The following is a 27,521-nucleotide window of genomic DNA, read 5'->3' as shown; positions in this document are numbered from 1 at the left end:
CATACTCAGCATTCCTCTTCCCATCCCCTTCCCTTTTTCTTTTGTTTTGCTTGCAAACTGCTCTATATTTTTTCTTTTGACTTCTTCCTTTCACTTCCCCCCTCTTAAATACCATTTGATTTTTCTTTTCTTTTTTTTTCTGATTCCTCCATTTACGGATATACACATTCTTATGCGGTGGTAGGGCAATCGGGAGGGACGAGGCAATGCCTGTCTGGCTGAACGTCGCCGAGAAGCCGAGCGTGGCGAAGGAGGTGGCGTTCGTACTCTCCAATAGCTCCTGCAGAAGTGCAAAGACTCTCTCCCGCTTTAACCCAGTCTTTGAGTTCGAGTTTGAGGGAAAAGAGATGCTCTTCACTTCCGTCGCTGGTCATTTGATGAATGATGAGTTTCCACCAAATACAAGGAATTGGTCAAGCTACCCGCTTCTTGGGCTCTTTACAGCAAATATAACAAAACACGTAAAACCGGAACTTGAACCGATAAAGAAAAATTTGGAATCACTTGGTAAACGAGCTACAGCTCTCCTTCTATGGATGGATTGCGATCGTGAAGGAGAAAATATTTGCTTTGAAGTGATGCGTATTGTTCAGGGGGTTAACAGCAGAATTGCTGTTTCTCGAGCTCATTTTTCTGCGTTAACAAAGCGAGATTTATTTGGGGCAATGCGAAACCTTAAAACACCGAACAAGGCACTCTCTGATGCTGTGGAGGCTCGGCAAGAAATCGATTTACGCATTGGCGCCGTTTTCTCTCGATTTCAAACCATAAAATTCCGTGATTCGTTTAGTGGAATGCCTCGTGTACTGAGTTTTGGGACCTGTCAGATCCCAACACTTGGTTTTCTCGTTCGCCGTCACTGGGAACGTAAAGGATTCGTACCGGAGGATTACTTTACACTCTTTATGCGGCATGAAAACACCGTCTTTCAGAGTTGTCGTGGTGCAGTATTTGATCAAATAGCCGCTACGTTGGTGTTTGATGCGATGCTGCAAACCGCCGGTACCACACATGAGGCGCAGGTGGTGGATGTGACACAACGGCCCAACAAGCGACATCCACCCGTTCCACTCGCAACTGTAATGCTGCAGAAATTGGCCTCCACACATCTGCGTATCTCATCTGAAAAGTGTATGACGTGGGCAGAGTCGTTATATCAAGAGGGTTATATATCGTATCCACGTACCGAGACGGATTCTTTTTCCTTTACAGATGATGAACTCATAGATATCGCCGCCATTCAGCAAGGAAATGCAGAAGTAGCGGATTTTGTGAGTGCGATGCTTAATGATCGTCAACAGAAGTTTCGTCGTCCCCTTAAAGGAGGGCACGATGACAAGGCGCATCCCCCTATTTATCCAACCAAACTAATGCGAACTGGTAGTGATGAAAGAAGTGCATTATACAACCTCATTGTTCGTCATTTTTTAGCATGTATCTCACCTGATGCTGTGGCTGCCACCACCTCTGTCACTGTACTTTTTGGCGGTGAGAAGTTTACTACTTCTGGTACAATGATTCTGGAGCGGGGTTGGCTGGAGGTTTACCCATTTGAACGATGGCATAGTACATGTTTGCCGGTGTACAAACTGGGTGAACGTTTTCTTCCGACAGAGGTAAATCTTGAGAAGCATCGAACAGCTGCCCCACCTAATCTTACAGAGGCAAACCTTATTGCGTTAATGGATGAACATGGTATTGGAACAGATGCTACTATTGCGCAACACATTAAAACAGTGCTAGACAGAGAATATGTAAAGCGTGAAGGCTCTACATTAGTCCCAACACCATTAGGTATTGCACTTGCCTCAGCATATGAGGTCATTGGTCTACTTAGCCTTCTTCAACCACAACTTCGTGCACAAATGGAACTTGCCATGGCTGATATTGCTAGTGGTAAGGCTACAAAAGATCAAGTGGTAGATGCTACCGTACATCTCTATCGTGAGATATTTCAGAAATTATCCTCCAGTACTCAAGATATGTATAATGAGTTATCTTATCATCTCTCTCCAACGACTCCTCAAACTTCTTTGACCAATGGTTATGGTGCTGGTCGTGTAGTAGAAAATGGTTTGGTGCGATGTGGAGTTTGTGGGAATATGATGGATTTGATTGAACTCAATGAAGGGGATCGAGAAATTTGGTTTACACGCTGTACCACATGTACCACCGAACATCGTGTTCCTAGTGGTAGGCTTAACCAACTTGTTCCCCACGATCAGCGATGCGTTATTTGTGGTTTTGGTGTTCTTAGTGTGAAGAATATTGAGAAACAGACATCTTATACGGTTTGTCCATATTGCTTTACATCACCACCACCTTCTACGGTTGATATTGAATCTTTTTCAGAATTTCGCTGCTTTCAATGCATTGCTGATTGTCCGTTAGCAAAAGGTCTTGAAAATATTGCCATAACACAGTGCAAATCTTGTATGAATAATGATATTCGTTTACGCACAACTGCGAGTGGGGCCTTTTTGGGTTGTAAGGGATTTCCCAATTGTACATATTCCATTGCACTTCCACGTGCTAGACGCATTCGTCCAGTTCCCACGTTGCGTTGTCCATCGTGTCAGTCCGTCTTGCTTCAGTTTGAGTTTGTTGAAGTGCAAAACGTCCCCGGTGTGGAGAATGGAGAAACAGTCTGTGTTTTCTGCGATGCCCGAATGCAGGAATATATTACTGTGAGAGGCGGTGTTGTTGCTACTAGTAGTGTTGCTGGGCGAGCTCATCACACTGCGCCGGGCCAACCACCAGCACAACTCCCACAGGGGCAGCAGCAAACACCGTACACATTACCTTCTGTAAATAGGGTAAAGACTGCAGGACGAAGAAATAACAACAATAACAATGCGAGAGGAAATGCGTCTGGTACACTGTGTGGGTGTGGCGTTCCGGCAAAACAACTCGTATCCGGTAAGGAGGCTTCGAGGGGTAAAAAGTTTCTTACGTGTGGTAGCAGAAAATGCTCCTTTTTTCAATGGATTGATGAATAAGTAAAACCTCACAGAAATACTCGCATTGGGTAGGTGTTTTTTTTTTCGTTTTTTGTTTCTGCATTCATTTATTCCTGGTGTTTGAGTAACATACAGTGTGAAGGAAAAAATATATATATGTATATTGTTTCTTTTCTTGTTCTCATTATTAGAGTGGGTATAGCTCTATTTACTCTGTGTTACTGGGGAGGATTTTTTAGTTTTGCTCTCTTGTTGAATTCTCTTTCTCTCTTTTTCTCTCTCTCTTTTTGTTTTGTTTTTTGAATTCCGGCAAAAAAAAAAAAATAAATAATTTTCAGTGGCACGAAAAAAGGAATAAGAGAAGTGAAAGAAAAAAAGGGGAGAAGGTAAAAAAAACAAAAAAGCAGACAAAGAAAAGAAAAAAAGAAATAAACAAACAGACAAAAAAAGTGTCACTATGAAAGATACACATCGTATCGTGTGCAGTGTTTGTTCTGCCCCGGATCACCTTCGCCGTGACTGTCCGATGATAAAGTGTATTTCCTGTGGACGCCTGGGTCATTTCAAAGAGGATTGCCCAAACGAAAAGAAACGTGCACGGGCTGAGGAAGACACTGAAGTTTCCGTTTGTCGAAGCTGCGGTTCGTCAAGACATGTACAGGCGAGTTGTCCCCTTCGTTTTCAATCAATAGAATGCTTCCAGTGTCATCAGCGTGGACATATGATGCCCACGTGTCCACAAACGCGTTGTTTTAACTGCGGTAGTTACGGCCACAGCTCGCAGCTCTGTCACAGTAGACCGCTTTGCTTTCATTGCTCACTAGCTGGACATCGATCAACGGACTGTCCAATGAAACCAAAGGGAAGAGTCTGTTACCGCTGCAAAGAGCCAGGACACGAGATGGCCGATTGTACACAGACTGCGGTATGTCATATGTGCAATCAAGCTGGGCATCTTCTCGCACAGTGTCCAGAGGCATTATGCAGTCGTTGTCACGAGAAGGGGCATATGGCAAGTTCATGCTCAAAAATACGCTGTGCCACCTGCAGTGGTCAACACCCTACAACGGAGTGCAAACAGAGATCTACACTGGTGGAAAATAACACGGCAGGGAGTTCAGCAGAAGAGACTTCTTCAAATGTCAGTGATGCAGAACGTGAGGCAGGATCAGACTCAACTCCCAGAACTGCTGGAGTGGAAGAGACCGTAACGTTGTTTGTACCGAGTGCCATTAAACGTGATGGTCGTGTGGCGGTCATTATTGATGGAGGATACTTTGAACGTATTTTGAAAGGTTATGATCGTCGTGATGAGGCACAATACAAACGTACGGTAGAAGTTCTACGCTGCACATTGGACTTTCTTGGTGAAGTATTTCAGAAGGAACCAGTCGCGTACTGGTTTGATACTGATCCAGCAGCCTTCACAGAGTATATTGAGAATTCCATGCCTCTACCTCACAGAGAGAAGGCTTTTCGTGAAAGTCATCTTCGCAAGCGGTTTCTACTGGATGAGATGAATGGTAGTCGTCAGCTGAACAATGTTGTGGCTCGTCTCGTTGGGAGAATGAAAAGGCAGAAAGGATATACCCGTGATGGACAACGTTATGTCTGGGTTCAAACAGGTGTTGACGTTGCTATGGCAACCTGCATTATTGAGACCTTTCTCTATCAACAGTTTCAACAGGTAGTTCTGCTATGTGGTGATGCCGATTTATACCCTGCTATTCAGTATTGTCATACCCAGCGACGTAGCTCACCGGCGTTGGAGCAAACGAATCCGGTACGTGTATGTGGTACATCCTCCTCCATTTCAAAGATTTATGGACGAGATCAAGACCTTTGCGATTTTCTTCCACGCATTTTACTTGATGCCCCTCGTCACATTGAGGGAGAGAGAGAGATTGTGTTTCCGACACACAATATCTTTTTGTAGTGAGAGTGAGGCGTTTGCAATATGCTTTGATAGTAACGTTGGTTTCTGTCAATAGGTGGTAATTTCTTGATTCTATCTATATCTCTTTCTTCTTCTTCTAGTTTTGGAGTACACATTTTGTGCAAGGTGTACAGGACAACATTCTGAGTATCTTTCTTGTTAGTAAAAATATTCTTAAACTTGTGATACTATTGGGAACTGTTCCTTGGATTTGCTCTTATATATAAGCACCTCTCTCTTTACGCAAGCATTTTCTTTTTCTTTTCTTTATATTTTCTTTTATTCCCCTATACCTCCGTGTGCTGAATCCTCGGGGGTGGGGAGAAATGTACGGCAACAAATCCAAGTCCCAACAATCAATGCCCCCGGGTGTCCCAGTTGCATATTACGAGACATGTAAACACATTGAACAACTGGCGGCTCTCGGTATGCCACAGGTGACACCGTACACACCAGCACCCAAACCACACATAACAACAATGCCGGTGCCGCCGAAGGTGTGTGATTCGGCGAACATCTCTAGTGTAGCTTCTCCAGTGCCGTCGGATGGGAGTTTCTCAACGGCTGCGGCGTCGGGGACGTTAACTCCGCGATTGACGGGTAGACGAAAACAGGAAATGGACAAGTTTGACTTGGAAGGTGCCTACGCCGCACTCATTAAGCGGTTGGGACAACGGGTAGAAGAAGAGGAAGAAGAGGGAAAGTAGAAAATGATAGACTTGTTTTTGTTGTTTTTTCTTTCATTTTTCTTTCTTTTGCATTCATTTCCTTCAGGTGGATTTTATTGTGTACATACTTTGCACTGATCTGCACTCTGAGTAACGTTTTTCTCATTGATGCAATCCCCCCTGCATCGTGTATAATGCCATCTGGAGATGGTTCACATCCCTTCCTCTTTTTTCTTCTTTTTTTCTTACTTTTGTTTTTTGTGGAATATCAGTGTTGCTGTTTTTTTTTCTTCTCGTTCTCTTTTTTTTTATTCGATTCGTTGTACTCTCTCTTCCCCCAGAGAGGGATGTGTGTATGTGTGCGGTGTTGTCTCTTGTTGACTGTCTGGACTCCATTTGAGGAAAATGTAATCAATTTATAGGACAGGTTTATTGTAGCAAAAGGAAATAAAGTGTTGTGCTGCGATGCAGCAAAGCATTGGGCTATCTTCTTTGCAAGAAGTCAATATGCATCTTGGTGTAAAGTTTGTGACTGTTAATATTTATTGTTTTTTGTTTTATTTATTTTTTCTTTGTAAACACGGAATAGAGTGATGGTTTGCCGTAACAGAGTCTTTTCCTCTTAACAAAAAATTGTGCTTCTTTATCTTTTATTTCTTTTTCTTTTTTCTCTGTATATTCCCTCTTCGGTCCTTTTCCTCCAATGGAAACAGCAGGAAGGAAAGAAAAGGAAAGGAAGGGAAGGAAGGAAGGGAGGAATGAGTGACGATGAATGTCCAGAGCTTGTCAGCGCCAAAGTGCCAGTGACAATATTGACGGGTTTTCTCGGGAGTGGGAAAACAACACTGTTGCATTATGTGCTTTCTGCTGAACACAACCTCCGCATCGCCGTCATTGTGAATGAGTTTGAGTTTGGCAAAGCCATTGAAAAAGGATTAACTCTGAAGAGTTCACAGAAGCCAGATGATGAGTGGTTGGAGTTAAATAACGGCTGCATGTGTTGTACAGCCCAAACACAGACCGTAAAGGCACTAGAGACGCTTATGACGCAAAAGGGAACTTTTGATTTGGTGCTTGTGGAGACTTCCGGACTGGCGGATCCCGGTCCAGTGGCCGCTATGTTCTGGCAGGACGAGGCGCTCTGCGGTACACTCTATCTCTCGGGTATTCTCACGCTGGTGGACGCGAAGAACATCTGTAAGTATTTGCAGGACCCGGAAGTATCTGCAGAGGCGAGTCGACAGGTACTTATGGCGGATCGTATTGTGTTAAATAAGTGTGATATTGCAACAGAGGATGAGCAGCGAGAGGCTCTTATGGCGGTGAAGGAAATTAATCCTGTGGTGCAAGTAATGCGCTCGTCATACTCACGATTGGATAATCTACGGGAGATTCTCTTTTTGAATACAACGCGACGAACATTAGAACTTGAGCATATCCATCGTGAGGGTCCTTCTAGCATTACAGCAGTCTCATTGGAATTTTTTGAGCAGCCAAACTTTTTAGCGCTTCGTGATATCAGTGATTTTGATCTGCTATGCAGAGATCTTTTATATAAGGAGCATATTCCACCCTTTGAAGTGGTGCGATGCAAAGCGGCATTATGGGTGAAGGATAAAGAGAAGAAGGACGAGTTTTGTCTCATGCAGCTTCAAATAATTGGGGAACTGTTTGATGTGACGCCAATGGAAGGCCAGAGTGTTCCACTTGGCTGTTCACGGGTACTCATACTCGGTAAAAGACTTGACAGTAACGTTCTAAGGAATCTTTTTCTTCAGTACTTGCGGAGTGATTCAGCGTAATTCTTTCTGGTTTTCTTTTCTCTTTCTTTTCTTTCCACCATGGGTAAGGGAAACGTTGCATGGAAATAAACCTCTCTATTTAACCAAGACCTTTTCCCCCTTTATTTTGTTTTCCACAAGGATTTCTGTGGGACATGTGCTCTCTCTCTCTCTCTCTATATATATATATATATCTAATTTTCTTTCTTTTTTCTTCTTATTTCTTTCTCATATATATATATATATATATATATATATATAAAGGTTATGGAGCAAAGGTTCCTGAATTCCCGTGCGGAGCGGGAGGAGGCGCGACAGCAGAAATCCGCCGAGTGCTCCTTCAACGCGTGGGAACGACTGCAGTTCGAAGATCAGGCACGAGGTTACGAGCGAAGTGTAATGCAGCTCCTCTCAGACGGGAATACTTCTGCAGCGCAGGAAACCGTTAATGTATTTAAGATCGTCGTTCAGGATGCCACAAGTAATAACGTCCTCACGGCGTACGAAATGGCTAAGGCTAACACCACGCTGTCGCGACTTCAGGGACTCATTGATGAAAAACGTGAAAATTGTAATAAAACAAAGGGATTTAAGTTTTCTCGTAAACCTAAAACCGGAGTAACTGCAGTTGTAGAGGCTCAACCGGCAGCAGCACCATCATCATCACCAAAACAACAGAGTGAAGAAGATCGAGGACCTGTAGGCAATGTCTATGGATATACTCGAGATAGAGAGGTTTTCATAAGTGAATCAAAGGCTGTGTTTTTACAAGGATGCGAAAAATGTGAGATATTTATCCTCCCTGTTGCAGGATCAGTATTTATTTCTGACTGCTCAAATTGTAAGGTCTACGTTGCATGTCATCAACTCAGACTAAAGAGCTGTAAAGCTGTAGATGTATATGTTTGGTGTGCCTCAACACCCATAATTGAGTGCTGTACGGAAATGCGGTTTGGTCCATATAGTTGTTGGATAGGACTCTTGCAGTCGTCTGTGGGTGGGCACAGTTACCCAACCCATGAGGAGTGGGTACAACATGTGGGGGAACAGGCGATGCATGAACGCGTAAAAGATTCATACAAAAAGATCGATGACTTTCAATGGCTTAAAAAAACTCCCAGTCCACACTGGAGTGTGTTGCCACCTGAAAAATGGGAAATGAGCGACCGTCCGTTTCTTCAGGGAGAAACTCCTACAATGTAGAAGACTATGTTGATTGGGACGTGGGTCTTAAAATATCTCTACTGCAAACGCCTATAGTATACTAGGTTTCTTGTATAAATGTGTTTTTTTTTTTACTTTCCTTCTACTACGTATATATATATATATATTTTTTTTTTTCTCTCGTGATTTACTTTTTTTTCGCCTTGCTCTCGTTTTTTTTCTTTTTCCACTTCTTTATTATTCAGCAAAAAAAAAAAAAACGTCCTATTTTGCTCAATATTAATCTGATATTTTTATTTATTTTATTTTTTTTTTGCTTTCTCCGCCTTACTCCAGCCACACCAAGAATTGCCGAAATACTTCTTACTCTAGAATTATCATCAAGTCACATTACAAAATGTTGTTGTCAAGAAAAAGACCACTCCCGTTAGTACTACTAATACTAGTCGTCCTAGTACTACTACTGCCAGAAGCGGTGTTTCCTCAAACTGTTGTTGCTGAGTCGGCAACATTGCAGAAAGTCACCTTGTTGGCTCGAAACGGTGCACGCGGTTTAATACATCTCACAAATAAAAGTTTATTGTGCGATGGATGCATGTTATCCACCGTTGGAAAGCAGATGTCTGTTAAGCTTGGGGAATTTATTCTCTCTCGCTACAGGGATCAACTGGAGCTTGGTGATCGTTTTGACCCAACACATGTGGAGTTCCGTGCAGCAGAGACAGAGAGGACCATCATCACAAGTGAGGCCATTATAATGGGAATATATCCCAATGCCTTTCCACTGGTGAAGTACACGCCTGAATCAAAGGATGAGGTGCTGGGATTCACGAAGAGTTGGCCTTCTTGGCTTCTGCGGGATGCGTGGAAAGAGAAACTTCACGCAGATGATGTATGGGCTCTAAAGATGATTGGTGAGAGAAATATCGCTACACTTTCTCGCTTTCTCCCATCAATTTACGATGGGATGTGTAAAGAATCACCCTCATTATGTGCTCTTTATGTTTATGACAGTTGGTGTGTTAATGCTTCTGTGGGTAACAGGGATCCATCTTTGCAGCCACTTTTAGGTGCATTAGAGAGTATCAGTAAACGATTTTCGTGGCGCCTGTACGGTGTTAACCCCGGTAATGAAGTTGATGAAAGCATAGGGCCTTTGGCAGGTCCGTTAATTCGTAATATAATGACAGAGTTGGTTTCCAAAAAGTCAATGGTGAAACTTTCTGTTAGTGTTGCCCCAATGTCTGTTGTATTTGCAACACTCAGTAACTTGGGTGTTTTTAACGTGGAAAATACGTTAGCAGTGAATTCCACTCATATGCCAGGCTTTGGGGATACAATTGCATTTGAATACAGTACTACCACATCACGGCAATACGTAAAGGCGTATCTATTTACGTACCTTTCCAATAAGAATGATATTAGTGAAAGTGTTACAGGAGATTATACAGCTAGTTTAATCGGAATAAGTTGCATGGATAAACAGGGTAATATTTACTTTTCTGATAAAAAACCTGATGGCTGTGCTGTGGAAGATGTATTGCGTTACCTTGATGAATCACTAGGGGAGGCAGAAGGAAAGTGTTATATTACAGATTCAGCTCTCGCAAGCGCTGATTGTGAGAGTGAAGACGCTCCTTCTGTAGACTCTCTCTGTTATTTTTACCGTTCTCAGTGTCCCGGAGCACAGTGTGGACCCATTAGCGGGGCAATTGCAGATCCTTCAAAAGGATTTGCGTGTCAAGACGCACAACTAAATAAAAATACACCTTATCTTGCTGCTACAATTGTAGCGATTGGGGCACCATGTTTGCTCGCTGGATCTATTGTGGGTTTCTATCTTTCTGGCCGTATTCGTCGGCTTTTTAACTTTGGAAGGAAACCCACCAATGAGTAGAAGATAGTAAGTAGTATGTTCCATCTCGAAATATTTTGAAGAGAAATTAGCGAGAGAGAGAGAGAGAGGGGGCGAAGGGAAAAAAAAAAGAGACGTAATGGTGCATCTTGTATGCTTCTTCTTCTTCGGCATTTCACTAACCGGGATGATACTTAAATATCTATTTCTTTTTCTTTATTGTTCCTTTATCTCCGTTATATTATTGGATGTCCCCATACACACATACACACACACACATCACTCTTCCCATGTATTTTTTTTTCTTTCTTCTACAAGTCTGAGGTGTGTTTTTCTCACATCTCTTATTTACTCTCCCTGATTTTTTCATTTTTCTTTTTTAGCAGCAGCAAAGCTCAGGCTACCCAATGAATCTACATGCACGGAAGCTGGAGCGAAATAGAGAAGAGGTGCGGAAACTATCACTAAAAGATGGAAACCGGTTCTGCATGGATTGTGGAATGAGAGGTCCACTGTACGTGGTGACGAACTTTCGTATTTTTGTCTGCTCCACCTGCGCCGCGCTGCACCGCTCACTTCAGCACAAAGTGAAGGGCATCTCCATGACGGAGTTCACCGATGAGGAGGTGATGGGTCTGCGCATTGCCGGCAATGACAGGGCGACGCGGATTTGGCTGCACAACTATAAGAGGAATAGACCTCCAGGCGGGAATGTGGCGGCCGTCAAGGATTTTATTATTAATGTCTTTGACGACAAGGTGTACATGGACCGGGAGGAATTCAATAAATTTCAAAATGAACTAAAGAAAGCGATGAGCAACGATTCCGGTCTGCCACCACGTACGACACTGCCTCCGCAAGATCCTGCACCACAACGGCGTTCGGTCTCATTACACGAACAACCAACACCACAACCGCCGCAAGTAGCAGAGACACAAACCCAAACACAAAGACCATCAGAGTCTCAGACGTTGAAGAATCAGGATGTTCATTCTGTGAAAGGTTCACAAATAGATTTTTTTACCCAATCGGTTCCACAACAAGAGCCACAAAATAGTAGTACCCTCAATACATCCAATGATAGCGCAAATGACGACTTATTTGGTGATTTTTGCACTGCTGCTGCACCTCCTGCTAGTTCTACGACTACTGTTCCCAGTGCTCATGAGACAGTGGCTGACTGGTTCGCCTCTGCACCACCCGTGCAGGTAGCGAACAATGTAATGTATCAGGCTGCATCAGGAATCACTGGAATGTACGCCATGCCATCAGCTCCACAAATGTATCCTCCTGGGATGAATCAGTATCCAACGATGATGCCAAGTCAACCTGGCATGCAAAATTGTATGGGTGTAAACCAGGGGGGATTTGGTCCTATGCCGGGTGTTGTTTACCCCAATCAACCACCACAGCAACAGCAACAGCAATATCCTTATCAACAGCAATCTGTACATCCTATGGCTGTTCCCACAGCACCATATGTTTTTAATAAGGTGCTGGGTGTTCATGACCAACAGTCTAGGGTCGGTGGTGTGGCGCCACCTGTTACAAGTAACACAGATTTTTTTCAGGCAACTCCTACTGGTCTGTGGGAAAACTCAAATGCAGCTACACAGCCAATGAAAACTGATATAAAAAGAGAAGGAGGCGAACAAGATAGCAATGTATTCGCTTCCTTGAACCCGTTTGGTAGTACTCAGTGAGACTTATCTATAAAGAAAGAATGAAAGGGAGAGAGAGAGAGAAGGGTAAAGAGGAAGAGAGAGGGAGATGAAGAAGGAGTGTGTGTATGTGTGTGTTTGAGTGTATTTGTGTGAGAGATGAGCATACTTTTCTGAAAAAAAAAAACAAGTCATCTATTTCCTGTCACCCCTTTTAATATATATATATATATATATATATATATATATATATATATATATATATATATATATATATACGTATATATGTATATATGTTTGTTTTATGGTGAACCCAAGTTTTTTTCTATTTTTGGTATACGTTCTCTCTTCTTTTTGTTCTTTTTTTTATTACTACTGATGATATATTGTACACGTCTCAAATTATTGAGTACTGGAGAGGTAGGCTTCTGCACGCACTATGGAGAGATGCGGCTTGCCGTGGGCGTACAAAGCTGTCTTGCAGTTGGCTGATTTGCATAGGCCCTGCATTCGAGGAGTCTCTCCTCTGAAGAGAGCTAAGACCATTGCGAACCCAATAAACCCACGAGCTCCCATGCCAAATCTTCTCATTTCGATCCCATCTAGTGAAGTCCGTCGTGCTGTTTGGCTTATACATCGGCCTGATAGCGTGTTGGGAGTCGTAGTAAGCCCCCGATCCGCCATGTTTGATGGCCTACCGAAAGGTATTGCTTCAACCCACTTAAAGGTAGATCGTGTAGTGCGTCATATACAGTCTCTTCCATTTCAGACAACAGGTGAGACGAGAGGATGTCTTCCTGTAGTAGTTCATAAAAATCATTTGATTGGGTGGTGCCTGGATGGTGCTCCGGCAACACTCTATGCACATACCATAGATGATCTTGCAAGGCTGAAACCCGCAAGACTCAAAACGTTATCACCTGAAAATGCCTTTGTATGCGGGACTTATTATGAATGGGATAACTGGAGGGAAGTCTCCATGGAGCCTGGGTGGTCGTGGCATGTGGCCAATGAGGATATCGCAAACAGTCTTGTGCATGGTCAAATAAATTTTGACGAAGTTCACAAGTTGGCTTTGGAAGTTTCATAGAATGCAACAAAAAAGAAAAGGAAGGAAATAAACTGCAAAAGAAAGGAAAACAAAAAAACTAAATAAAATAGAAGAAGAATCTGAGAAGCAATACAACAAAAAAGAAAGCAACTCCATAGATAGCATACATAGAAGGTACATATAGAACAAGTTACGACCGAACTAATATATGTATTTCCTACACTATTTTTTTTTCTGTATTGGTAATATACCCTCTATTAGACATTTTAATTCCTGTACTCCCTGAGTTAGTCTTTTTTTCTATTTTTCTATTTATCTATTTATTCATTTATTTCTCTTTGTGTCGTTTTCTGCTTCATAATTAAGCGTGAAGAATAGTGGAAATGATTCATTTGAACAAGGTACGCCTGGCGTCGGCAGGGCGTGTTTTTATGGATGTTGCTATTACTTCTCGATCCCCCAAAAGGATAGAGTATGAACTATTCAGTGGAAAATGTCCTGTTGCCGCGGAGAACTTCCTAAAACTTTGCACTGGCGAAAACGTTGTACCACCTGTATCTAGTACCACTGGTTTAATTGATCCTTCATTTAGGGATCAATTTCTTCCACAACTCACCTACAAGAATTCAACCTTCCACCGAGTGCACAAGGGGTATTTGATTCAAGGAGGAGACATAGTGAGCGGCAAAGGGACTGAGCAGCTATCTATCTATGGAGAGACATTTGATGCCCCAGATGAGGTGAGTTCTTCTGTGTTCGATAAGCGTGGGCTTGTAGGCACGGCTGTTAGCGCTCCTCACTTGAATGGTTCTCAGTTCTTTATCCTCACAGCTAAAGAAGCAGCACACCTGAATGGCACTTGTATTTGTTTCGGACGTGTTGTAAATGGGTTTGATGTTGTTGAGGAGATTGAGCGTGTACCACTGTCTCCTTCCGGCTTTCCATCAGAGAGAATCACCATCGTGGATTGTGGGAAACTGCGGTGAGTCGTTTACTATTTCACACAAATTTCTAACGAGGATTTTGTGTTTTTAAAACCAGAAAGAAAATTTTTTTTTCCACACCTTCCCTTGCTACTCCTCAAAGTCCGTTCCTTATTATTATGTCAATAAGTGTTTTAAATATTATTATTATTATTATTATTATTATTATTATTATTATTATTATTATTATTATTATTGTTGTTGTTGTTGTTTTTCTTTTCTACTTTTCTTTTGGGATTAATGGGTCTGACTTACTTTTAACACACAAGAAAAAACAGTTACACACATACACAATTCTCTCTCACCATAGCCCTATTTGTTTTTCTTTTCTGCAGAAGAATGAGTGGTATGAGGAACCAGATGGCGTACTCCCCAGGAGTGTTGGTTGGTAACTGGTATGAGGACATGCGAGTACGTGAGGATAAGGTGGAGTTTTACAAGAGCAAGTACTCCGCAGCTGGTTCTCATGGAACACAGAAAAGTACGGTATCACATCTGAGTGAGGCCACATCTCTTGGTATTATGAAGGATGTGGTTATGCTAGGACAACCCCTGCAACTGACTAGTGTTGCCACTGGTGCAGCTTTGGCTTTGGATACTGCACCGGAGAGAGCACCGCGTCCTAATCAATGTTTGGTTACTGCGGCCTGTACGGAAGAGCCTCAAATACGATCATCATGGGTTATACAAAGGGCAGCAGATGAGAATAATGTGGCTTATACAAGACAACTGAAGGAGGAGAATGTTCTTCACTATGGACAACACGTACGTATTGCCAACGAGGATGCCCACCCTGATGGTTTTTACTATCTTCACTCAGGTATTCGTGAAATTGGAGTATCAGGGAAGCAACCGTTAACTGCAGCACTTGGGGCATGTCGAGACAACACATTTGTGGTTGTTAAACCAGGAACTAAACGCGATGATATACTTGATGGTGGACCAGTACGTGTTGGAGAACCATTCCTTCTTTATCATGCCCCTACGAATCAACCAATTCGGTGTACCAAAAGGATACAGAAAACATCTTTTGGTTCTGAGTTTGAAGTCAGTTGCTCCTTTGCAGGTGAGAATCACTCTAGGTCTATTGCTGCCGTAACCTCCCATCCTGAGAACCTTTTTATGATTGGGGGTTCAATAAATATGTCACCCTCTAGTAATATGTCAGCGGCATTAAAAAGTCGATCAGATCGATCTGACCCAATGTCATTGTCTATGAGTTGTGGAATGGGAGTTGACCTTATCCTTTCTCGTATTCGAGATGGTGCACTTCTTGTAGGCGGTCGATTGGGTTTTCGAACGCTATCAAAAGCCATGGGTACTGCATGCAATGAACAGCGTATTACCCCAGTCAACCGTGAACAGGTGCATCACAGTGTTCGTCTCATGGGAGTTTCAATTCAACCCTTAGAGTTAGATGTACTTTTCAAGAAATTTGATCGAGATGGGAATGGTTTTATTGTTGCTCAGGAGTTTCTCCGTGAATTACGAGAGGATATGCCACCTCAACGTCTTAATGCAGTTATTAAGGCCTTTCAACAATTAACCATTGAAGGTGCAGGTTCTGTCGCTTTTGTGGATATGGTGAACCTTTTCAAGTTCAACGCACCCCAAATCCCAGATGTTGAGAATGGAATTTTGACTTATGAGGAGGCTATTTTTGATTTTATTAATTCTTGGCCAGGAAAGAACAATACGAGCACAGTGACACTCGATGACTTTCTGGCGTATTACACGGATATTTCTCCTTCAATAGAGGATGATGAAAGTTTTGTGACAAACGTTGAGCGGTGTTGGACCATACCAGCAACGGACGCGTACAGAACTGGACGACCGCGTCGTTGTGTTACTGTGACTCATAACGATGACACCAAGGAGACCATTTACCTTCCTGACTCTTTGATACTAGACCCTTCGGATAGCCGTGCAGTTAAAAGTATTCTTATTCAGCATGGGGTAAAAGATATGAAAGATATTCATATGACAATGTAGATAGTGGTGGTTGTGTAATGTGATGAATGGAGTAAAGGATTGATGTGTAGATTTTGTTCTCCAAATATATATATGTATGTATATATACATGTATGGCTCATGTGTTAAAGCGAGAGAGAAAGGGGGAAAAAAAGAGAAGGAGTTACATGATCCAATCTGAATCATCCAAAGGAAAACCAAAATAAAAAAGGAAAAACAGCCTATTCTACTGATTGCAATTTACATTCTTACTAGCGCTTATTCGTTCCCCCTCGGGTTTTGTTTCTCTTCTTTTTCTCCATTTTTTTTTTAAACTCTTTCTTTCTCTCTCTCTCTCTCTCTGGTAGGATGGAAGTGGTGTGTAATAATGTGCTGTGTCGACTGGAGGTGCATGGATCAGCGATTTCGTGCTCGCCTTTGAATAATGAGGAGACTTCAGGTGTTGATAGTTTCACATACTCTGAAATTACTCAACTCTTGCGTTCTCGGCGTGATCAAGGGTCTGCCAAGATTATTGTAGGTTCAAAAACAATTATAATGCGCTTTGTTAACCCTCATGACAGGGAACGCTTTATTGACAAGGTACAGCGTCTTGAAACTGACTCTGGAGAAAATGACCAGTGGGTGGTCTCTACAATTTGCCAAACCGCCGTAGATTTGGGTCTGATAGACGATGCTGCTTTGAACTTGCTCATGGAAGAGGAATTCCCGCGTGGTGTTGTGGTGGCGTTTGATGCTATTGGTTCGCTGGTCGATCCAAAAACTTTTAAGTTGCGTCCCATAACGGAACAGTTAGAAAATGATATCTTTCGTCAGATTCCCATATTAGCGAAGATATTTGAGCGGCACGTGACGGATGACGAGACGAGACAACGCTTCTGGGAAGCTGTGGTGAGAAAGTACTTTTGTTTCTCACGCACATTTCTGGAGGAAGAGATACGCGAACTCGAGGCGGACACCCCTGCCTCTATAGGAGCCAATATGACTACTAGTACTAGTAGTATTAATAATTCTAATACTATTGGTGTTGGGAGTAATATGGAGGGTCTTGCCGGCCTCAACGTTCTCTCCGGCCGGGCGCTGCCCAAAGCGACGGCCCTCGCCGATCACCGACTCCCACACAAAAGCGGCCAGCGGCCGGCAGTGAGGAGGCCCCACGTGCGTCTTTTTCACGGCTGTCCGCTAACAACTCGGTGCGTGCGGCCGCAGTTGTGTGATGTGTCGCCGCCAGCTCCGTTTCTCAGCGTGCGCCCCACCCCGCGGGTTTCGCGGACGCTGCCAAAGGAAAACACAAACAGAGAAGTCTTGGAACTTCTCAAAAGGTTTTGGAGTGGGGACACAAACCAGAAAAAGGCATTGCGATCTAAAGTTGAGAGTGTGAAGGCTGCCGGTGGCGGGGTGTTGCAGAGGCGATGCTTGCAGCGGGCGAGAGAGTATCTCGAAGAGTTGGAAACCAGCGAAGGGAAGTAATAAGAACAGAAAAAAAAAAGAAAATAGAGATAATTGGGACTATTACCGCGGATTTCTTTCCTTCTTTTTTTTTTTCTTATCCCTCCTCCTCTCCTCCCCTCCCTATTTCTATTTCTCTCTCTTTTTCCCTTTTTTTCTTGTTACCTTCCTTCTTGTGTGCTCACCAGAATGGTGACACGCTTACCCCTGTGTATGTTTCTCTTTCTACGACATTCTTCTTCCTCTCGTTTCCTTTTTCTCTCCCAACACAGGAAGCTGTGTGCCAATAAAGGTTTACGATGAATATGTCTTGGAGACTGGTGGATTTCTGTCAACACTTTGGAATTGATGCATATTCTGTCAATTCGGCTGTAGAAACATCGACGGCAGAAATCTCTTTTCCTCAAATTGCAATGCGGCATGGTATACCACAAGAGGCTGCTGCTACCAGACTAAAGGTGCAGAATGAGGTTGAGAACATATTACGACACGAAGGTGTGGAGGAGGATAGAATTATGCTTGATTTGCTGAGAGATATACCAGAGACTGTGAGCGATTCTGTTGAGTTGCGCGAAAGCGTTTTGCGACTTCTTACTGACCGTCATCGTTTTTTTGACACCAGAACATCTAATTGCAAGGATATCAATGGTGGAAATGAATTACGAGTGGGGACTGATGTTGTGGAGAAATCAAACGAGTTTTCTTCGGAGGAAAGGGGATGTGGCGATTGGTTGAAAAAGCAGGCGTCAATTGAAGCAGCCCTTTTCTCTGTTGCTGTTGATTTGGCTCGAAAAGAGGGAGAACTCGGCGAACGTGAAAAGGCATTGGAAGTAAAAGCATGCGCTTTGAGAGATAATGAAATTGAGTCAGAGAAGAAGTTTGCTGTGCGTGAAAAAAGTATCAAAGTAACTGAAGAGGAGTTGGAGAGGCGACGAACATCGCTAATAATTGAACACGCAAAAGTGGAAGAAAAAATCTCATTTTTAGAGAAAATGGAAACGGAGTTAAAAACTCGATTAAACGAGGTGAGAGAGGCTGAGGGAGCCGTTGTTGCTGAAAGAGTGGGTCTGCAGGCAGATATGGCGAGACTGAATGTGGAGCGGGATGCTCTCGAGCAGGACCGTAGACAGTGTAACGAGGTAGCACAGGGTCTTCTGCAACGAGAGAAGAGACTGAAAGAGGCTGAAAAGAAGCTTTCACGTGTAAAAGATGACCTCGTGGCTTGTGAGACTTTTTTACTCTTACAAAAGTCGGAGGTAGCTAGACATTGACACAGTTTTTTTTCTTGGCTTTTCATGGCCTTTCAAAATTTTCTGAGGTGTTTTTTGGTTAAATAGCAGCTTGACCTTCCTTTTTGCACCGTTTAGTTCTTTTTTTTATTGTTATTAATATTTTTTGTGAAGATTTTTTATTTTTTTTTTCGTTTTCTTTTTGTTTTTCCCCTCTCCCCATTCCCAATTACTTTTCTTGTTAATATCCTTTTTCTTTGCGCCTGCAGCGGGGAGTGGAGAGAGAGAGAGTGAGAGAAAAGGAGAGATGATGGATCTCGTACGTGGCACTGTTTACACTCTCCTCTGGGTGTATGGCGTATCGAGCTGGTGCATGTGCTTCTATGTGTTCTTCTCCTCAGGTGAGGGGTACCGCTGGTTTACAACATTCCAGAATTACTTGCTCATATTAGGCGCAACAGGAGCAGCAGCTGCACTGCCTTTTCTCAATGTTCCTTCCACCAGCATATTTGTCGCATTCACTGGCTGGTCCTTCTATGCAATGTTGGTGAATGTGCACTACTGGCGGTTCAAGCTCTGGAGTCGGCACATCATTCCAGTGAATACCCCATTGTTGCTACTCTTTCTCTGGGAGGTTTACAGAGTATTCGTAACAGGAAGCGAGAAGTATTAACCGCTTTCTATATATATATTATCTAAAAAAATATAAACAACTCCCTGATCTTGATATATATATATATATATATATATATATATATATATATAATACACCTCTTTCGTTGTTGTTTTTTTTCATCAGACAGTATGAGGAGTATTGCTGATGTACCTATTTTTCGGAATGGTCTGGGTTTAAATAATTTTTCTTCTCCATTCCCCACTCTTCTTCTACACTACCAATGATAATGCGAAACAACAACAAGAAAAAAAGAAAGGATAACGAAAAAAAAAGGGGGCAAACATAGTAAATATTCTCTTTTGTTCTTTTTGTGAAAGAAAGAAAGAAGGCGAAGGGAAATAAAAGGGAGCGAGAACACAAACCACAGCGACACGTATACATTTCTTACTTGAAGTGTCTAAACGATAGTAGCCAAGATGAGTGAGTCACGCCAAATTCAGAGCATGATTGACTTCATCGAGCGGGAGGCGCGTGAACGGGCGGAAGAACTCGACGCCGCCGCGCAGGAAGAGTACGACGTTGAAAAGATGCGACTCGTTGAAGCGGAGAAGGTCAAAGTGCGATCAACTACCGAACAGAAAAAGAAGCAGGTGGATATTGACCGCAGAGTGGCACGGGCAAACTTCTCTAAAACACAACGGCTGCGCATCATGGAGGAAAGGACGAAAATAATGGAGCAATTGAGAGAGAATACTAAGAATAAAATACTTGCATTCGTGAGTGATACTAGTAAATACCCAAAACTCCTTCTTGACCTCATTCACCAAGCACTTCTTGCGGTGCGAACAGATGCTGTCATTCGCACACGTAAAGAAGATGTAACCGCTGTTCAAGGAATGCTTAAGGAGCTAGAACAGTGGTACGCCACTAAGACAGGAAAGAATATTTCCATCACGTTGGGGAAAGATCATCTTGACACCGAAGATGCATGGGGTGGTGTAATTGTTGAGTCGCAGGATGGTCACATTATGTGTAACTTGACACTCTCATGCAGAATGAAACACTGCTTTGATGATCAACTTCCCACAATACGTTACTACCTTTTCAACCCAGAAGCCCAAGTTTAATCTCATTATTTTTTTTTTCCCTTTTCTGTGTCATGTAACGAGGTAGGGCCGTAACGCATCGGTGAGTAGGATGAGGCAAGGCATTGATATCATTGCAAGAAAAAAAAAGAGAAGGAAAAAGAAAAAGCACCAGAAAAAGACAAAAAAAAACAACTTGATGGGCGTTTTATGCTCAAAGGATATCTGAGGGGAATTGAGTGTTGATTCTCTGAGCCAGTGAGAGAAAGAGAAAAAGAAACATTACCTTCTCTGACTTATACAGAGACACAGATACACTGATGAAGAGGTGGAGAAAGGAAAGAAAGCAAGAGATACAGGAGGATCCCTATATGTACGGTGATGCGACATTTGTTATTTTTTTCTTTGTTTTACTTTTCTCCTCCCCTCTTTTTTTTTTAATTCTTTACTTTGCAGTATGAGTAGTGAAGCAGAATTTGATGTGTCTCGATTAGAGCTTCGACTGGAAGAGCTACAGGCAATTTGGCATGCGGCGAAAGAAAATTCTTCCTATGTGCCTTCAGCCCAACGCCGATCTTCACTTCACTCCACGTCTTCGAGATCACCAAATAAGAAAAGAAGTCAAAGCCAAGAGATTCACACCGCAACAAATACTCCACGTTTTTTGCTTCATGCAACTGTTGCTGAGAGAAGACGGAATTCTATACAACCGCGAGGCAGTGAACACCGTGAACCAAACTTGCGCAGAACAATTGCCATTGGAAGTAGAGACATTGCGTCGCGTCCATCAAGCAGAAGTCCTTCAAGAAGTCCACTTCCTATTTCATTGCAACGTGTATGGAGAAGAGAAACAAAATATCCCAATAGCGACAAGAGCTCCTCATCGGGAATTCTTCCTCCACTTGAATCATCCTTTGGGCGGCTACAACACCACCAACAACAAAGGATGTGTCGTAGTTGTGGATTCAGTGGACTGAGACCTACAGCAAACTTCTGTCAGAACTGTGGGACACGTCTTTAATATGTACTTGATTTTCTGGAAATACGTTTGACTTTGTAGTCATCATGTGAAACAAAAAAAAGTTTTTTTTCTTTTTTTCCACCCGCAGAATGTCGCTGTTTTCCTCTCTCCCACTCTCTGCTTGTGTAACTATGAATATGTCTGCGTTTCTATGTTTGTTCGTGAGTGGTTGGGTGAGAAAAATGAAATGGTTGGGGAGATTTTCCCTTTATTTTCTTACGTGTTTACGGTTTCCTTTCATTTCTGTTGTTCTTTGTAAGATTGTTTATCTTTGAAAGGTTCATTAAAGGAATTATGCAACATCACAGCAGAGATATTGTGAAAGATGTAGTCGATGCTCTGCAGCTTGAGCAGGAGCTTCAACTCTCACAGGCCCAACATGGAGTCGCTGTTCTTGACATATACAGCTCAGAATGGGGCAGTACGAAGGCATTGTCAGAGACTTTCAGGCGCCTTTACACAGATGCCGGGGATCAGATGCATCTTCGTTTCTACTCGGTTGAGTGTAATTCCGTTCTTGAAAGTCTCAAGTACCCTGAAGAGCAGCGTAATCCTACGCGGCCTAAAAATTTGGAATTATGTCGAGAGACACTCCCGACATTTTGGAAGGATATTTTGGAAAGTCGTCGTGGAAAATCAAGGTCATATTTTGTATTTTATAAAGAAGGGACAAAACGTACCTGGATAGAGGGCATTAACACACCAAAGATTATCAATTACGTAAGGGATTTATGCCGACCACAAAAACCTGCTAATGAATGCGTTTCTAACAAGGATTTACTGGAGTTCTGGGATCATTATTTCAGTGCGGAGGAAAGTGAGGGGTTTTTCGACTCGTTTATACGTGCAATGCTTGACTGCATTGGAGCAAAACGTTCATTAACCAATAGAGAAGAAGGCACTCTTGCAGATGCTATTGGTGTCAAGGATTATAAGGTTACTATTGGTGAACTTGAAAAATGGATAGGTGAGAACCGAACGATTCAGACAGCCTTCTACGATCTTTTTCCTCTTTTCAAGGAAAGAGTATCTGTACCGGCAACTGCAGCTGGCGGTGTTACTATGGATGGGAAGCCAACTGGGGCTGACGCAGGTACTGAGGAAGTGACCGCGGCGGACTCGTGGAATGAAGCAGAGAGATCGAAAACACCCAAAAATACTGACGATGATTGGAGACCACAATTATGGCACACTGTTGCAGCAATGACATTGCATTGTCCAAGTGACAGAAGGTTTGTACTTCTCTCATGTGGGGAAGGAGAAGAGAAAGCGAAAGAAGATTTGCGGCGCGTTATTGATATTCCGACCCTAAACGGCTATTTAACAGAATGGGGTGTTCCTGCTGATGATATTCAAGTGATGTGCCATTCTGCTGCGAGAAAAATTCCATTTGATTGCTTGTCTTACGGTAAACTAGCCTTGACTCTGATGCTGTGCGATAGTTATGGAAGCAATGCGCTTGTTGGTCGTCCAGAAAGTTTTGTTGAACAGCTTTCCGATGGTTCACTACTGGAGAGTCACACGCCAATCGCCTATACAGTTATTTCTGTATGTACATCAGAAACCCACGATGACGATGTTTTTTATCACTATGATGAGGGAAATGCAGTGGAGTTGGGAAAATCTTGTGAAGAGGGTGGTCAAGTTATTTTGGCTCCATTGACTTGTTTGCAGGGAAGTAGTAACGATGAAAAGCCCTACACTATAAGAATTTTCGGAATGCCTAAAGTGATTAGGATCCCAGTAACAGATTCTGAAAATGGAACTGTTGTTCTTATTCCATGGTACACTAAATTTATGGTGAAGGAAAAGTTGGAGACTGGCATTACATTAACATTTTTGGAGACTGTTGAAAGTGTCGAATATCGCCAGTCTCTTCATTCGTACACTGAACGTCTCCTTGAGGATGAGGAGAAACTGGCCAAATCAGCAGACGTGGCTTCTGTCTTTGAACGTTATCTGGGGTCAAAACATGAGTTGGAGGGATCGTTAATCAATAATCCCAACTCATTGGCTCAGGGTGTCCCTGTTGTCACTGAAGAAGAACCAAACAGTACTACTGCGGTTGGTGCTGATGCTGCTGTTGAAGATAATAGGCCTGGTGGAGAACAAGGAACACAAACTACTGCTGCTGAAGAATATCCAGCTGAAGAACAAGAACCACAAACTACTGCTGCTGAAGAATATCCAGCTGAAGAACAAGAACCACAAACTACTGTTGCTGAAGAATATCCAGCTGAAGAACAAGAACCACAAACTACTGTTGCTGAAGAATATCCAGCTGAAGAACAAGAACCACAAACTACTGTTGCTGAAGAATATCCAGCTGAAGAACAAGAACCACAAACTACTGTTGCTGAAGAATATCCAGCTGCAGAACAAGAACCACAAACTACTGCTGCTGAAGAGCAGCCTGTCACTGAAGAGACAGAAGGAAAGGAGCTTTCCACTCCTTCCGCGGAGATTGCAGAGCTTTAAAACTTCAGTGGGTGTGTGTGTGGGGGGGGGGGGGGGGAAGGGTAGACGCTTCTACTGTAAGCTCAGAGGCGACGATTTATCTTTTTTGGATGGATGAATAGATGTTATGTACCATGATGTAAATATAAAGGAATATAAGAATAGTGTGCGGCGTTTGGTTTTAAATTGATTTCTGAAGTAGTATGAAGGGTTTATTGATTTCTCTGTTTATGGCTTCCTATATATATATTACTGGTTTGTTCTCAAGGCGATGCGTGCTTTCTTCTTGGGTAGTCAAGGTTATAGCGAGGTCCTTCATTTACAAGAAGCCATATTCAAAGCGAAAATTGATAGACAGGTCCGTCGGCTCCGAGGAGAACCCGGTGTGACTCTGATTCCAGACACTGTGCTTCTCGTAGAGCATTCATCACCAGTCTACACAGTTGGTAGACGAGACACAACTGAGGGGATTCCAAAAGATTGTGAAGTGGAAGTGGTCAAAACAAGGAGAGGTGGGGGAGTAACTTTCCATGGGCCTGGGCAGATAACCATGTACCCAATAGTGAACATCCAACGACTATGGAAGAACTGTATATCGTCTGATAAGCCGCGTTCTCCTATTGAGTGGTTTAGCTTTGTTTTGGAACAGTCTATGATCGACATTGCAAAGGATTATAACATACCAACGCATCGCCGAAAAGTTGGGGTTTGGTCAGATAGGTGGGACAATGTGGCTCCGCGGAAGATAGGATCTATAGGCCTTCAACTCGGTAATTGGGTGTCTATGCACGGCGCGGGGTTTAACGTAAGCAATGACCTTCATTACTTTAACAACATCATAATGTGTGAAATGCCTGATGCCTCAGCAACCTCATTGAAAGAAGAACTGCACCTTCGAAGAATCGACATAACGAGCCCCAATCCAAGAATGGTATCTCCCACTCTACTTCACCATTTCTTTACGAACCTTAAACAGAGAGAGAACATTGTGTCGACAAAACTCCTTGACGTCTCTGAGGAGAGAGATTGGCATCGTCTCATCATGGATCAGACTGAGTGATTAGTTTCGCTTGTCTATGGATGTCGTGACCCCACTCCGGGTTCTTCTTAATAGTAACATTAATGTGCTTCCCACAGCGCCAGACCGAGCCACTGTCATAATAATAAATAATAATGATAGTAAGTATCATCATTACAGTGGGGGTTGCTAGATGCGTTGATGTGTTATGACTCTTTCTTCTTGCTTGTATTATCTTCACATCGTGTTTGGACGAAAAGCTGATCATATGATATTCTTGCTGCAGGCCCTCCCACTGCTCGGTCTTGTGTGTGTGGGCGCATTGGTGGTTTGCAGCGATAGCAGAAGAGTTAGTCAACATTTTTTTCCCCTTTTTATTATTTGGGAATTATTTTAATTGTTTTTGACTTTTGTGACAAAGCCACTGCGAAGACAGGCGTGAATGCAATGCGGCTGACATTTCATGTGTTGTTTGCATCTTTACTCCTACCGTTGGTGCAGCTTGACAGTCCTTACTATTTTCTTCATTTTTGTTGTTGTTGAAGCTGAGGTGATGGTGTTGCTGGGAGTACTGCTGTCAGTGTGTATGCCACTCTCCCTGTCATCCAACGTGTTTTTTCTCTTTCTTCTGTTCTGTTCTGCCCTCTCCGATGCTGTAGACTGGAAAAGCCAAACACAAACGAGTAAGTAAGCGTGAACTTTGACGTGCATCGGCTATTTTGCTCTGCGATACTGCTGTTCCTCCTCTGCTGTGCCTGTGGGTGCGCCACTGCCGAAGAAAGGACAGGCTGCCATGGACGCACACACCGTCGCTGTTGTGGTTCCGGAGGGTCAGGATAATTGGGAGCCCATTCGTATTTGTGTGATTCCACGAGCTGTGTACTTGTTGAGGAACTTGTGTCCTAAAATTGCTGTATCGACCTGGACCCCTTAATGGTTATTACGGAACGGTTGATTTTGACAAGGACGCTTTTTGCGAATCAAAATATGAAATAACGGAGGAAAAGGGAAAATGATACACGTAGTTACCCTGAAGGCGGCCAAGCTACACATGGATCGTCTCCGCGTACAACCTGTAAGGGGAAACCTGTCCCTTGATAAGAACGGTGGAAAGGACTTTAAACAGCTTTGTTCAGATGCCCTTGCTCATCCTGACCATCTCGCCTTGGGTGTCGAAAATGCTGCTTTCGCACTGTTTTTGAGTCTTACAAGAGCGCGCGAACATCCCCGGATTTGCACTAAAAATGACCAAAGGCGTCCGACATCTGCCTTGATAAAGGTTAATCCAAGGGAACCTAGGCACACGAGGTATTACGTTCGTTTGAGTGCACATGATATTGGACATGGACTTGGCTTTTACCTTCCTGAGTTCAAAGAGCATAAAATACTGAAGGAGACTAGACTCCAATGCGGAAGGGTTATCTTGTATCTGCAGTCAGATATTCTGAGGGAAAAGGGGGAAGAGCATTTCGGCTGTCAAACTATGGATAGCGTGGAGTTGGAGGGTCGCGATGAAGGATACTTTTTCGAAGACTTTCATTTTCACTCACACTGGAAGCGACGGTACGCAAAGGATGAACTGATGAGTACAGACTTTGACAGGCCCTCTGGCATGTACTACACCGTATTGACACTTGCAGCCTTTGATTCTCTGCCATTTTGCCAAGCCGATTCGACGCTGAGACCAAAAAAGCTGCGGAGCATACCCAGAGGGATGATGCCTGGATTCCCGATGTTATTGCCTACGCCAAACGCATGCTCAAGGGGGAGGAAACACCTCGTCCTTCTCATAGATGGCAAATCACAGGAAACCGGAACCCCACCAAAGACAACCCCGAACTAACACGAGAAGAAGAAACAGCGTTTGCAAGATTCCGCACGGGAGTCTCGCATCGATATGGGTGGTTGCTGAGAAAAATCCAACCCCATATCCCCCTGGTTGTCGATGGTGCAATCCCCAAGAGGCAAACGACTCAGCCCAACCAAAGCCGCAAGCAACGCAGAGACACCACCCCATGAGCAAAGCATCCGAGCCAGCAGCATGCACAGAGTGCGGAGCACAATACTCATGCAGGAACACCGCAGCGCTTCACATGGTTAACAGGCATGTTTTTAAGAAGGCCGATGCGCTTTGAAAACTCAAGTTTCCCCATGCACCACCTCCGCCGGACATACCGCCTGAGCCACCGCCGCCCAGACCAATATCTCCGGTAAATACGTTACCTCTTCAATCAGCAAATGCAGAGGAAAAACATCCCTTTGCATGCCATTTGTGTTGCCGAACCTTCCCCCAGAAAAACGGATTAGCTCGCCACCTCAGGTACATGCACGATGTCAAATGCCCTCCCGCTGAAAGAAAGCGCCAAAGAGCAGATGAACCAATACCAGAGGGATCGGCATTTCCATGTGACAAATGTGAAATGATAGCGCGCTCTAAAACAGGCCCCAAAGCCCACATTAGAGCACGCCATCCTGAGGACCCCAGGAAAGACGCACCCGGCACGCAGTTGATTCCATAGCCAGCATCGCTGCGCTGTGAATTTTGCCTGAGGGATTTCGGTAACGTGGGAGCTCTATCGTGCCATAAAAAGCAAAAACACCCACCTGGAACTCCGA

The 27,521-nt window shown here is 43.4% G+C and overlaps 19 protein-coding genes across 19 annotated transcripts; 18 read left to right on the top strand and 1 right to left on the bottom strand.

The window, feature by feature from the left end:
• Window positions 1–206: 206 nt before the first annotated feature.
• On the top strand, window positions 207–2,999 carry LSM04_005791 (TOPRIM domain; the record flags this gene model as incomplete). Its single annotated transcript, XM_067334465.1, has 1 exon — window positions 207–2,999. One exon carries the CDS (start codon window positions 207–209, stop codon window positions 2,997–2,999), a length of 2,793 nt encoding a protein of 930 aa, XP_067191754.1.
• A 418-nt stretch (window positions 3,000–3,417) lies between these two features.
• LSM04_007183 (zinc finger protein) lies at window positions 3,418–4,896 on the top strand (the record flags this gene model as incomplete). The annotated part of the gene is made up of 1 exon (XM_067334464.1): window positions 3,418–4,896. The coding sequence occupies one exon, from the start codon at window positions 3,418–3,420 to the stop codon at window positions 4,894–4,896; it is 1,479 nt and encodes a 492-aa protein (XP_067191788.1).
• A 326-nt stretch (window positions 4,897–5,222) lies between these two features.
• Window positions 5,223–5,603, top strand: LSM04_004766 (uncharacterized protein; the record flags this gene model as incomplete). The annotated part of the gene is made up of 1 exon (XM_067334463.1): window positions 5,223–5,603. One exon carries the CDS (start codon window positions 5,223–5,225, stop codon window positions 5,601–5,603), a length of 381 nt encoding a protein of 126 aa, XP_067191725.1.
• A 719-nt stretch (window positions 5,604–6,322) lies between these two features.
• Window positions 6,323–7,366, top strand: LSM04_007873 (CobW/HypB/UreG; the record flags this gene model as incomplete). The annotated part of the gene is made up of 1 exon (XM_067334462.1): window positions 6,323–7,366. The coding sequence occupies one exon, from the start codon at window positions 6,323–6,325 to the stop codon at window positions 7,364–7,366; it is 1,044 nt and encodes a 347-aa protein (XP_067191807.1).
• A 246-nt stretch (window positions 7,367–7,612) lies between these two features.
• Window positions 7,613–8,548, top strand: LSM04_007104 (Tubulin binding cofactor C-like domain; the record flags this gene model as incomplete). The annotated part of the gene is made up of 1 exon (XM_067334461.1): window positions 7,613–8,548. The coding sequence occupies one exon, from the start codon at window positions 7,613–7,615 to the stop codon at window positions 8,546–8,548; it is 936 nt and encodes a 311-aa protein (XP_067191786.1).
• A 358-nt stretch (window positions 8,549–8,906) lies between these two features.
• LSM04_000646 (uncharacterized protein) lies at window positions 8,907–10,406 on the top strand (the record flags this gene model as incomplete). The annotated part of the gene is made up of 1 exon (XM_067334459.1): window positions 8,907–10,406. The coding sequence occupies one exon, from the start codon at window positions 8,907–8,909 to the stop codon at window positions 10,404–10,406; it is 1,500 nt and encodes a 499-aa protein (XP_067191589.1).
• A 365-nt stretch (window positions 10,407–10,771) lies between these two features.
• On the top strand, window positions 10,772–12,067 carry LSM04_008938 (Arf GTPase activating protein; the record flags this gene model as incomplete). Its single annotated transcript, XM_067334458.1, has 1 exon — window positions 10,772–12,067. One exon carries the CDS (start codon window positions 10,772–10,774, stop codon window positions 12,065–12,067), a length of 1,296 nt encoding a protein of 431 aa, XP_067191835.1.
• A 397-nt stretch (window positions 12,068–12,464) lies between these two features.
• Window positions 12,465–13,115, top strand: LSM04_005310 (uncharacterized protein; the record flags this gene model as incomplete). The annotated part of the gene is made up of 1 exon (XM_067334457.1): window positions 12,465–13,115. The coding sequence occupies one exon, from the start codon at window positions 12,465–12,467 to the stop codon at window positions 13,113–13,115; it is 651 nt and encodes a 216-aa protein (XP_067191739.1).
• A 392-nt stretch (window positions 13,116–13,507) lies between these two features.
• Window positions 13,508–14,062, top strand: LSM04_007860 (Cyclophilin-type peptidyl-prolyl cis-trans isomerase domain; the record flags this gene model as incomplete). Its single annotated transcript, XM_067334456.1, has 1 exon — window positions 13,508–14,062. One exon carries the CDS (start codon window positions 13,508–13,510, stop codon window positions 14,060–14,062), a length of 555 nt encoding a protein of 184 aa, XP_067191805.1.
• Window positions 14,063–14,407: 345 nt separating this feature from the next.
• Window positions 14,408–16,051, top strand: LSM04_002730 (uncharacterized protein; the record flags this gene model as incomplete). Its single annotated transcript, XM_067334455.1, has 1 exon — window positions 14,408–16,051. The coding sequence occupies one exon, from the start codon at window positions 14,408–14,410 to the stop codon at window positions 16,049–16,051; it is 1,644 nt and encodes a 547-aa protein (XP_067191653.1).
• A 327-nt stretch (window positions 16,052–16,378) lies between these two features.
• On the top strand, window positions 16,379–17,500 carry LSM04_004480 (uncharacterized protein; the record flags this gene model as incomplete). The annotated part of the gene is made up of 1 exon (XM_067334454.1): window positions 16,379–17,500. One exon carries the CDS (start codon window positions 16,379–16,381, stop codon window positions 17,498–17,500), a length of 1,122 nt encoding a protein of 373 aa, XP_067191714.1.
• Window positions 17,501–17,778: 278 nt separating this feature from the next.
• LSM04_002640 (uncharacterized protein) lies at window positions 17,779–18,750 on the top strand (the record flags this gene model as incomplete). The annotated part of the gene is made up of 1 exon (XM_067334453.1): window positions 17,779–18,750. The coding sequence occupies one exon, from the start codon at window positions 17,779–17,781 to the stop codon at window positions 18,748–18,750; it is 972 nt and encodes a 323-aa protein (XP_067191651.1).
• A 268-nt stretch (window positions 18,751–19,018) lies between these two features.
• On the top strand, window positions 19,019–19,381 carry LSM04_003692 (uncharacterized protein; the record flags this gene model as incomplete). Its single annotated transcript, XM_067334452.1, has 1 exon — window positions 19,019–19,381. One exon carries the CDS (start codon window positions 19,019–19,021, stop codon window positions 19,379–19,381), a length of 363 nt encoding a protein of 120 aa, XP_067191689.1.
• A 419-nt stretch (window positions 19,382–19,800) lies between these two features.
• LSM04_000543 (V-type ATPase subunit E) lies at window positions 19,801–20,451 on the top strand (the record flags this gene model as incomplete). The annotated part of the gene is made up of 1 exon (XM_067334451.1): window positions 19,801–20,451. One exon carries the CDS (start codon window positions 19,801–19,803, stop codon window positions 20,449–20,451), a length of 651 nt encoding a protein of 216 aa, XP_067191584.1.
• Window positions 20,452–20,866: 415 nt separating this feature from the next.
• LSM04_008176 (uncharacterized protein) lies at window positions 20,867–21,430 on the top strand (the record flags this gene model as incomplete). The annotated part of the gene is made up of 1 exon (XM_067334450.1): window positions 20,867–21,430. The coding sequence occupies one exon, from the start codon at window positions 20,867–20,869 to the stop codon at window positions 21,428–21,430; it is 564 nt and encodes a 187-aa protein (XP_067191817.1).
• A 294-nt stretch (window positions 21,431–21,724) lies between these two features.
• LSM04_003103 (uncharacterized protein) lies at window positions 21,725–23,908 on the top strand (the record flags this gene model as incomplete). The annotated part of the gene is made up of 1 exon (XM_067334448.1): window positions 21,725–23,908. One exon carries the CDS (start codon window positions 21,725–21,727, stop codon window positions 23,906–23,908), a length of 2,184 nt encoding a protein of 727 aa, XP_067191668.1.
• A 250-nt stretch (window positions 23,909–24,158) lies between these two features.
• On the top strand, window positions 24,159–24,947 carry LSM04_004815 (uncharacterized protein; the record flags this gene model as incomplete). The annotated part of the gene is made up of 1 exon (XM_067334447.1): window positions 24,159–24,947. One exon carries the CDS (start codon window positions 24,159–24,161, stop codon window positions 24,945–24,947), a length of 789 nt encoding a protein of 262 aa, XP_067191727.1.
• A 970-nt stretch (window positions 24,948–25,917) lies between these two features.
• On the top strand, window positions 25,918–27,119 carry LSM04_006444 (Peptidase M8; the record flags this gene model as incomplete). Its single annotated transcript, XM_067334446.1, has 2 exons — window positions 25,918–26,685; window positions 26,955–27,119. The coding sequence occupies 2 exons, from the start codon at window positions 25,918–25,920 to the stop codon at window positions 27,117–27,119; spliced, it is 933 nt and encodes a 310-aa protein (XP_067191772.1).
• Window positions 27,120–27,132: 13 nt separating this feature from the next.
• LSM04_000038 (uncharacterized protein) lies at window positions 27,133–27,451 on the bottom strand (the record flags this gene model as incomplete). The annotated part of the gene is made up of 1 exon (XM_067334445.1): window positions 27,133–27,451. A coding segment is annotated over one exon (319 nt), but the record flags the coding sequence as incomplete, so codon positions are not given.
• Window positions 27,452–27,521: the final 70 nt, after the last annotated feature.

Source organism: Trypanosoma melophagium, assembly GCF_022059095.1.
Source record: "Trypanosoma melophagium isolate St. Kilda chromosome Unknown ctg22segment0, whole genome shotgun sequence".
NCBI lineage: Eukaryota > Euglenozoa > Kinetoplastea > Trypanosomatida > Trypanosomatidae > Trypanosoma > Trypanosoma melophagium.
The sequence above is the reverse complement of the archived record's forward strand: the minus strand, read 5'-3'. Positions and strand labels throughout refer to the sequence as shown.